General features: G+C 36.1%; 1 protein-coding gene across 5 annotated transcripts in view; it reads left to right on the forward strand.

Annotated features, from left to right (window-relative positions):
• The first annotated feature begins 767 nt into the window (after positions 1-767).
• DYNC1I2 (dynein, cytoplasmic 1, intermediate chain 2) overlaps positions 768-10,866 on the forward strand; it is a 54,216-nt gene continuing 44,117 nt past the window's right edge. For 2 of the 5 annotated variants that reach the window (XM_010843815.1, XM_010843818.1), the window contains exons 1-3: positions 768-928; positions 2,328-2,444; positions 4,606-4,723. In XM_010843815.1, the coding sequence (XP_010842117.1) occupies positions 2,337-2,444; positions 4,606-4,723 (226 nt within the window). In that variant the 5' untranslated portion in view covers positions 768-928; positions 2,328-2,336. Of the gene's footprint in view, positions 929-965; positions 1,175-2,327; positions 2,445-4,605; positions 4,724-10,866 lie in introns of those variants that run through there. The other 3 variants (XM_010843816.1, XM_010843814.1, XM_010843817.1) reach the window with 3 other exon arrangements.

Raw genomic sequence — 10,866 nt, forward strand, 5'->3', positions numbered from 1 at the left:
CTTTCTTATTATTTTTTTGTCTCTCCATATTGCATCCTGAATAGTTCCTTCAGGAACTATTTGTGTACCTTCTAGTACACAAATTTTCTCTTTTTGACCGGTTCCTAATATTTCTAGGTCCCTGGCTGGAAAAGAGTACATCATATTCTTATTGATCCATTGATTGCAACAGTAATCATTTTATTTGCAGGCTCAAATAGACATTCCATGTGTACAGGAAGAAATTTAAGAGGAAATATAGCAATCAGAGGTTTTACTGTTAATTTTCATAACTGCAATAATCCAGCTAATCAAGTTTACAACCATGAACGCTGGTGAAAACTGAGTAAAGATTTACAAATCTTTATATAATTAAAGACAATTTCTCACATTTTTTGACAGTGAGGTTACACTACATTTTCAAAATTTAGATTTTGTATTACAGATTTTGCTTAAACCTCTATAAGGTATTTTTTAATACCGGTATAAATATTTTAGAAATGTTCACCAAATGTGCAGTGTAATACCTAAGTTCACCACTTTTTAAAATTAGGCCAATGTGGAATCAAATATCTAAGATAGAACACATACAACATTGTGAGAACTGACCAACCAAAGAGACTACATTAAACAGAACAGCGGGAAGCTTGTCTCTGGAATCTTGAAGGCAGGCCTCAAAGAGGGAACGCTAAAGACTAGGAAACACTACACGTCCCAGCATGCTTTGCGACTACCGTTGACTACTACCCCCAGAGTGCATTGCTCGCCGAATGCCGATTTCCCTCACAGCTGGGGCTTGTAGTTCTCTTTGGAGCCAATCCGGCGAGGGTGGCGTTTTCTTAGCCAGCCCCAGGCTGTTAGGCTTAGTCTTCCAGTCTCTGCAAAGGGGAAACGCTTCGGGTCCCTGCGTGGAGTCTTTGTCTCATCTCTTGTCTACTGCTTTACCCAGGTAAGTGATAGAGGGGCTACTCCTCCCCGCAGCTGGGCCCTTGCCTTGCTTTCTGGGAGCGCCTAGGCTGGGGCGAAGCCGTTTGTCTCTAAGCTCTCGCCGTAGCAGCCGCCGCCCATCCCTCTTTGTGTGCTGGGGGAAGCCGCGGAACTAGTGGTGGCGGCTGTTGCTGTTGCGGGCGAAGGAGAGGGACGTTACCGGGAAGTTGCTGGCGGGCGGACTCTTCCCCATCCCGCCACCGAACAGGTGGGTGGACGGCCCTTCCGTCTCCTTCTGTCTGCTGTGTCTCGGCCCTAAGGGCGGCTTGGCCTGCTGACAGTGCCGCCCAGCCCAGCCCAGCCCGGCCCTGGGAAGGAGAGGCGGGGTGAGTCAGGAAGGCCGGGGCCTCGACGAACCCACTCACTTCTCTCTGGACCCTTCGGAGGGGCCCCGAGAAGCCTTGATGCTCTTTCGAGGCCACCTCCCTAAGACGCCCTAGGTGAACCGCGCTCTCTTGGTCCATACCCAGGGGAGAAGTGACTCCTTTTCGCCTTGCTCAACCGGTGTGTGTTAGAAAGTACCCAGACGCGGAGATTGTAGCACAAAATTCCTGAGACTTTATCTTTCTTGGAGTTTTAAGAAAATGAATGTGTCAGGCCTGGAGGCTCCGGCCTCTCGCAGGATGAGCGGTTCTGTCACCTGTATGCAATTATTCAATCAGACTTTGTTGTTGGGCTTTGACTCAAAGTGTGTTAGAGTTGCTCAGTCATGTCCGACTCTTTGCGACCCCACCATACTTAAAGTGTGTGTGTGTGTGTTGTATGTTGTGTGTTGTAGAGCCCGCCAGGCTTCTCTGCCCATGGGATTCTCCAGGCAAAAATACTGGAGTGGGTTGCCATTTCCTTTTCCAAAGGGATAGAATCCTGGTCTCCTGCATTGCAGGCAGATTTGTTACCTCCTGAGCCACCAGGGAAGCTCTACCTTTAGGTATATTTGTGTTTTGCTTCTCCATAGTATTACTATTGCATGGTAGTCTTAGAATTTATAGGAATTTTCTGTCTGACTGCCTGTTTTATCAGATTTTTAGGAGTGAATGCAAAACCGGTAGCAGATTTGCTGTGTCTTGGCTTTTAATGGCAATCCACATCCTCTGTTTTAAGAGCCAGAGACTTTGTGTTAAATTTGAGCGTGTGAACATTGAAGAGTTTACTGAGTGCTAATTACTATGCTCAACTGTGAATATTTCCTATATACATCTGTTTATAATGATTTTCAGGTCTCAGCAGTATATATGCTTCTTTTATTTTAAAAGTAGAGTGTACATGTTCTCTTTTGATGACCTTGAATTACATGGCAGTTTTAAAAGAGTGCTCCTTTTACCAATTTAATGATGATTGTAAATGATTGTTTGCTTCTTAAGGTTGCAAACATGTCTGACAAAAGTGAATTAAAGGCAGAGTTGGAACGTAAGAAGCAGCGGTTGGCTCAAATCAGAGAGGAAAAGAAGAGGAAAGAAGAAGAAAGAAAGAAAAAGGAAGTATGTTTGATTTTTTTTTTAAGATAATATAAAATAATTGGATTTTAAGTGCTTATACCTTTAATACTTTCAGAATAGTTAAAATTCCAGCAGTTGTGACTGCACATATAGCACTCTAGGTGAAAAGCTCAATATACATATTTAGTCTTCTAGGAATATGTTTACTAAGGGGCATCTGCCTTGTAATTACTGTTAAAATATGATATGCATCATAGCTTACTTTGGACTTTGAGCTTATCTGAATATTTTACCAGTCAGAACTGCTAGTAGTCAGAATAAATAATGGCAAAGAGAAATACAGACTAGATTATTAATTGATTAAGGGGTTACTTAATTGATTGTCTCTCCTTTGTCATGAGTTGGTCATTGAAATATTTTTACCAGGTAAGTGGGTTTGATACTATCATGAAGATGGGCTAGATACTTAGATCTGACTTTTGGCATCACGATTTTATTATGTATGGCAAATATCCATTGACCCTGAGCTAGAAGTACTTTACTTGCTCCTGTCTTGAAATGCACATTTGTCCCTATGAAACCTGTGTAGACAGATTTGTATATTTTTATCTTCAGTGTTTTAAATGGCCAGTGTTAAGATAGTTTGTTCCTAATGTGACATTAGTATGAAGTTTTTCTATGTGATAGCCTGAACCAGGGGCCCCCAACCTCCAGGATCTAATGTCTGGTGATCTGAGGTGGAGCTGATGTAATAATAATAGAAATAAATGAATGCAATGCGCTTGAATCATCCTGAAACCATTCTCCACCCCCTGTCCATGGAAAAATTGTCTTCCATGAAACTTGTCCCTGGTGCCAAAAAGGTTGGGGACCACTGGCCTAAATAATAGCCAAGACTTCTTGGAATCTCTTAGGGAAAAAGAAAAACCAAAGGTACAATTTATGTGCAGCATTGCTATGATGCTGTAAAGGCCTACAGTTGAAGAATTTTCTAGTTTATTCTGAACCTTTTTGTGATCCATTACTGTAAGAGTGTTGGACCTTTCGGTTAGCTATTTGATTAAAAACTAACTGACAGAAGCATGAGTAAGACTGGCAGAACCATTCCAAACCAGTACCTGTAGTCTTGAACCCTTCAGAACTGAGCAAATTTGGTATTTGTTTTCTAAACATGGCCATAAGTGGCCGTACAGAATATCTATTACATGACTTATATCTAATTCAAAGTTTATCAGACATTACAAGAGACATTAAATCAGTGCTATTAAACAGTAAGTCTAATTGTTATATATCGATACAGTGTTTACTTGATAATATATAGTTTATTTGGCTATTTTAATGAAATTTTCTGATGACTCTTTTAAGTTAAAATGGTATGATAGAATATTAGGACTAAAAAAAGTTCACTGCCGATAGTTGTATGAGTAATGGTTGTCTTAGCTGAAATAGACTTTTGAGGTGTATACATAAGACTTTTCCCTTTAAGGCTTAAATTTCCCTTAAAATGTTGAGAGTATTGATCTGAGAGTATTGAGGGTTATAACTGGAAGATTTTGCTAAAACTATAAATGGCTAAAATAAAAGTTGGTAAAAATTTCAGTAACGAAAAATGTTTTGTGCTATGCAAGAGTAAATTTTAATTTTACCAAACCGTGAAAATAAGACCAATAGTTGATAAAAATAAAACCTTTCTCTAGATGAATTTTTGACAAACATCCTCTACATAAAGTTGCATAAAGACAGTGAAGACTGCATATAGAAGTTTGAGGCACTTGTACTTTTTCAACAAATCAAATTGTTCATTTACTTAAAATTTGTTATGTCTTAAATGATAGTCTTTATTTTTTTTTCATAGCATTGTGATATTTATGTATTTGTGAGATTTCCACAATTCTTGACCATGGATAGCAATTTCATATTATAAATTAAATAGAAATTGACTGTACTTTTGAACATATCTGTTCAGAATGTTTTTGTGAGAACTTCTTTTACATATAAAAATGAATCAATTTAATACATATCATTTGGAGATTTTACTAAAACTCTGAGAATGATTTTCATTTAGTGACTATAATGTGTATTCAAAACTAAGCCCACCTCCAAATGTATACAGTGTTAGCACATTATTTAAAACATATGTATTTTTGCAAATGGAAATGTTTCATACCATATGTAAATTTAAGTTTTAACTTAAAAAATTTAGACTGATCAGAAGAAGGAAGCAGTTGCTCCTGTGCAAGAAGAATCAGATCTTGAAAAAAAAAGAAGAGAAGCTGAAGCATTGCTTCAAAGCATGGGTCTAACTGCAGAATCCCCCATTGGTAAGGATAAGATTATATCTGTTAATAAAAGGGAGGCATAGATCTTACTCAGCTCAGATATACATGAGATGAGTGAGTTGATTTAGTGTATTTTGTATATCTTTCTTATTTGTGCCTCAAAAAAAGCATTAATCTTAAAATGTTTGGAATTGACTTTTTTCAGATGTGTTAATACATAGTTATATTGTTTGTTCAGAAGAGCTGTGAGACTATATTTATTAACATAAGCCAATTGACTTTTCTTGTTAAATCAGTAACTTATTTCAACAGACATTTGAACTAGTTTTCTGTGCCATACTGTGTTAAGCTCAAAGATGATTGTGATTCTGATCTTCTTAACTCTATAATCCTTTCTATAAGTTAAAGAGAGGTATAGTGAATCAAAGTTCTAAAAGTGTACTGATGTTCAAAGGTATAGGAGTGGAAGGAGAAGCCTATAACCTTCTGCTGTCAGTGCCAATAAGGGAAATCCTATTGGTAGCTGATTTTGGCAGCAGTTTGACTTAATCTTGTTCTTTTTCTGGACTCTTCATTTTTATAACAGTACTAGACCAAAAAGCTGAAATAGTAAAAGTACTGAGGACAATCTTGTTACATATAGACATTAAATGCTTACTTAAAATAATTCTGAACTGGGTGCTGTTACATAGTATTTTAGTTTGATGTGGCTTTTGTCATTCAGGGACCTAAAATTTCAGGGTTAGTTTGTGGGCTAATTCCATCTAGTCCAGAGGACAAATAACAGAGGTAGTACCTGCTGTATGCCTATTGTTGTGAACGGTAGCATAACAGTCTTTAAGTATTATACCTGTCTTATTAGAGTCACTATTTGTAAAAAGTTTTAAAGTGAAAAAAGCTGGTTACTTTGATGGTTTGGGTTCATTGTTATTTCTTTCAGCTTATTGTGCTGTGCTTACTCAGTTATATCCAACTCTTTGCGACCTCATAGACTGTAACCCATCAGGCTCCTCTGTCCATGGAGATTCTCCAGGCAAGAATCCTGGAGTGGGTTGCTGTGCCTTCCTCCAGGGAAATCTTCCTAACCCAGGGATCAAACCCAGGGCTCTCACATTGCAGGCTGATTCTTTGTCATCTGAGCCACCAGGGAAGCCCATGAATATTGGAGTGGGTAGCCTATCCCTTCTCCAAGGGATCTTCCTGACCTAGGAATCAAACTGGAGTCTCCTGTATTGCAGGCGGTTTCTTTACCAGCTGAGCTACCAGGGAAGCCCTTTCAGCTTATTTGTCTTTTTCTTATTGATAAAATTTGAAGGTAGAAATACTTTAATTTTTATGTCTTTTATTTAATAAACTTATGTTGCATATTGCAATTTTAAAAGTAAATGAATCGAAACACTTTTATCTTGTTTAAGAAAAAAATACCTTAGAACCTAAACCAAGTTGCTTGTTTGCTGTATAAGCTTTAAGTGATCATTTTTTTCTGAGCCTTTGGCTTTGGTTTTCTCCCGTAGGATTTTTTTTTTCTTTTCTATTCTCTTTAGGACTTCAGTTTCACTAAATTCACTTGCTCATATTTCTCAGTTTATGGCCCACCTCCATCATCTATTCTTGAATGTTCTTTAGTTGTGTGTGTGTTTCTCCTTCATTACCCATCTCCAATTCCATTCTCCTTCACAGTCTTGCATTAAGTACTGATTCTTGGGTTTTTAACATACATCCTTTTGATCAGTCTGGCGCGTGTTGACATTTTTCAAGTTTTTATATATCTACGTGTGGATATGTTTTATGTGCATTAGTGGTATTGTGCTCTGTGTTTCACTTTGTTTTTTTTTTTTCCTTTTTTTCAAAGCAGGTTTGTATTTGAGATTTACCCATGTTGTTAATATATACATCTAGTTATTTATTTCTGACTGATACATAATATTCTATCATATACTCTATTTTACTTATCTGTTCCCTAGTGATTTCTTCTCTCTTTGCTTTGCTTTCACAAGCAACACTGCAAAGAATATATTCTTTTCCCTTGAAAGGACTGTGGAAGAATTTCTCTGGAATGTATGCTGAAGAATTGGCTTGGTATGTTATTGTAGACTTACATTTTTCAGGTCCTACCTACCACTCTGAAGAATAACTAAGTTTATCCTTCTGCTACCAGTGTGTGAGAAAGTAACTGTTTCATTGTATCCACATCACTTGATATTATCCGACTTTCTAATTTTTATCTACTTGATGGGTATAAAATAGTATGTCAAAATGTTTTAATATACATTTATCTGTTTACAGTGAGAATGACCATTTTTTCTTTTATCTACTTTTCACATTTTCCCTTCTACAAATTGCATATTCATGTTCTTCGTCCATTTACTACTAGGGTTTTTTATCTTGCTGTAAGAGTTCCTTGTATACTTAAGAGAGGACTTCTTTGTTTTAGTCCTTTAAAAAATACCTTTTCCTAGTTTATTATCTACAGTATTTAAACAAAAATTTTTATTGAATTATAGTTGACTTAAAATGTTGTGTTAGTATCAGATGTACAGCAAAGTGAATCAGTTATGCCTGTACATATGTCACTCTTTTAGATTCTTTTCACATATAGTTCGAGTATTGGGAAGAGTTCCCTGTGCTATACAGTACTATTATGTATATGTCAGTCCAAATCTCCCAATTTATCCCTTCTTCTTTCTTCCCCCTGGTAACCATAAGTTTGTTTCTTACATCTGTGACTCTATTTCTGTTTTGTAAATAAGTTCATTTGTACCATTTTTTTTTAGATTCCATATATAAGTGATATCATATGATATGTTTTTCTCTGTCTGACTTCATTCAGTATGACAGCTTTAGGTCCATACATTTTGCTGCAGATGTCATTATTTTGTTTTTTGTGGCTGAGTAATATTCCATTGTATATATGTAACGCATCTTCTTTATCCATTCCTCTGTCAGTGGACATTTAGATTGCTTCCATCATAGTATCTTTTATTGAAACAATCCTTCATTTAAAAGAATTATTCATTTGATTGCACTGGGTCTTAGTTGCGGCACCTGGGATCTTCTTTGCATTATGAGGGGTCTTCCTTGCAGCGCATGGACTCTCTAGTTTGGTGCTTGGGCTTGGTGATTGTGGCACACAGCCTCTCTAGTTGTGGCACACGGGCTCCAGAACATATGGGCTCAGTAGTTGCAGCACGGGGCTAGTTGTTCTGGAACATGTGGGATCTTAGATCCCTGAACAAGGATCGAACATTTTGATATGTTTAAATCTTTTATTTTAATAGTGGTCAGATCTATTATAGACAACCCCCCCCCCCTTTTTTGGTCGTCTTTTAAAAGATATCCTTTCCTATTTTGAGAATACAAATATATTCTACATTTTCTTTATTATTTTATCCTTCAAACCTTTAGATATTTATGTTACATTTTTTTAATACAGTAGAAGGTAGAGATCCAACCTAATTTTTCTCCGTTTAGTTATGTTATTTAGGGTTTTTCTATGTATGCTGATAAATGAAATTTGCCTGTAATTTTCTTATGCTGTTCATGTTCTGTGGCCACCGTGGTTATGGTTTTAAAATAAATTGGATAGCTTTCTCTTTTGCTGTTTTGTGGAGCAGTTGTAAAAGATAGATATTGTCTCTTCATTAAACACTTGGTAGAACTCAACTGTAAAACTATCTCAGATTATGCTTTTTGTCCCCAGAGGATAGTGGAGAGCAGGAGTTACTTATCATTTCAGTTTTTCTAATGGTTATAGTCTATTCAAGTTTTTTGTTCTTGTATCAGTTTGATTTTTTAAAAAAAAATAATAAAGGTTTGTTATCACTCATAGTTTCTGCCAGTCAGGAATTTGGTAGTGGCTTAGCTTGGTGGTTCTGGCTCAGGGTCTCTCATGAGGTTGAAGTCAAGATCAGTCTGAGCTGCAGTCATCTGAAGCCTTGATTGGGGCCTGAGGATTTGCTTTACCAGCCATATGATTTGCTCAGTCATCTGGCCAGCAGGTTGGCTTCTGTTGTTAGTGGGTGGCTTGCGTTCGTATCTCTGTGGGCCATTCCATAAAACTACCTGCTTGAGTATCCTTGCAGCATGTCACCTGCCTGCAGTGTGTCAGCAGTCCAGAGAGAAAGAGAGCTGGGAAGAAGCTGTCCGTTTTATGACTTACCCTTGGAAGTCAGAGAACATGGCTTCTGCCATTGTCTGTCTGTTGGAAGAGTCACTGAGTCCCAGCCCACATTCACAAAGAATTTTAACATTCTTTAAAATCACCAAACTTTGTATGACAAACTCATGGATCCCCTCATATTTTGAGATGATTATATGCTTTTTATTGTCTTTTAAAATGTTAATATAGTTTATATTGTTAGATTTTCAAATGTATAAGCATGCTTACATTTTGGAATAAATCCATCTTAGTTATGAGAGAATATTTTTCTTACGTAACACTAATATTTAGGGATTCATCTATAACTCAGAGTCAGGCCTATAGTTTTTTTCCTTTTACTATATTTTGTCTGGTTTTATTATAATGATTATAGTAATCTCATTAAGTGAGTTGTGTAGTTTCCCACCTTCTGTTCTCTCACAAGTATCTAAAGATCTTTCTAGTATTTATTTGAAATTAGGCCTGGAGAATAAAGGATACAGGCGAAAGCATTGGCTGTCAAACTTTCTTGCTAGTAACAATAAAAATAGTTTCTGTATCATAACATGGATGGATACTTGTTTTTATTTTCACTAGAAATGTATTTATTAAATATTTTTAAATCGTAGAAGTATGAAAACACCACAAGAATATTCAAAAGGATTTATTAAAAACATCAGTCTGGTTTTAGCTAAAATGGACTTTTTCCCTTTTTTGAAAAAATTCTACTGAAAAGTACTAGTTTTTTTAAAGAGATACAGCTAATAAGACTGCTCTTAGCTTCTCTTTGCTGATAGATTCTTATTTATTTGATCATTTGATTGTTTTTTTGTCAGAGGTCCTTGGGAGCAGTGATAGCATGTTACATTTTTTATCCCTGGTGTCCATTGCAGACTGGACGCTTAAATGATTGTTCAATTATTATTAGGTCATATGTCTTTCCACCTAGTAAGACCAATAAAAGCCATCTGCTTTAAAAACAATAACAACAAAATCTTGTTTAAATTTAAGCAAAGTGCATAGTGGAAATTGAAATTTGAATATTTCACAAAAGAAATATGGCTTGATTATTTTTTTAATGACATTTAAGTGGCCGGTCTTAAGAAAGTTAATTTTAGGCACAACTTTCAAGACATATTTTATCAAATGTGGAGTTAATAAACACTGATCTCCCGCACTTCCCAAAAAAGTGAATCTTTCTGAATGTGTGACTGCTGTTTTAACCATCTTACAAAGAGATGAAAACAGATTTTGTCAATTGTTCTGTAGCCTGAATCTGTATCAGTAGGGCATAGTATATTGATTTTGTATACTGTGATAATCAGTTTTTTATTCAGAATAAATGAAGTTTGGTAGTCAAAATAAGTATAGCTTCATTTATCTCCCTCTCTTGTAACTTCCAATATTTTAAATCTGATTTTTCCAGTTTTATTGAGAAATAATTGACAGATTCACTGTATAAGTTTAAGGTGTACATCATGATGGTTTGATTTATGTGTATATGTAATATGCATGTGTGTGTATGTGTATATATATATACACACACAGACACACACATAGTGAAAGGATTACTACAGTAGGTTTGGTTAACATCTATCATCTCATATAGATAAAAAGAAAAAAATTTCTCCTAATGATGAGTTTTAGGATTTACTTTCTTAAAGTTTCCTATGTATCATACAGCAGTGTTATGTATGTGTTAACTCTAATCATCATGTACAACATTCCCTAGCACTTATTTATCTAATAACTAGTAATTCTGATTTTTAGATAGAATAATATCTATGTTATCAAGTCATTTTTTTCAGGTTTAGCTTAATTTTAATGATTCCTTATAGTATTTTAACTATAAAATTTTATTAATTTCTTTTAGAAAATTTACATGTGCTCTGAAACATTAAAGAGAATAAAGGAAACATTTAGGGGAGGTTAGAGGAGGAATTCGGAGAAGGCAATGGCACCCCACTCCAGTACTCTTGCCTGGAAAATCCCATGGACGGGGGAGCCTGGTGGGCTGCAGTCCATGGGGTCGCTAAGAGTCGGACAC

Source organism: Bison bison, unplaced genomic scaffold, assembly GCF_000754665.1.
Source record: "Bison bison bison isolate TAMUID 2011002044 unplaced genomic scaffold, Bison_UMD1.0 scf7180017864190, whole genome shotgun sequence".
Taxonomy (NCBI): Eukaryota; Metazoa; Chordata; class Mammalia; order Artiodactyla; family Bovidae; genus Bison; species Bison bison.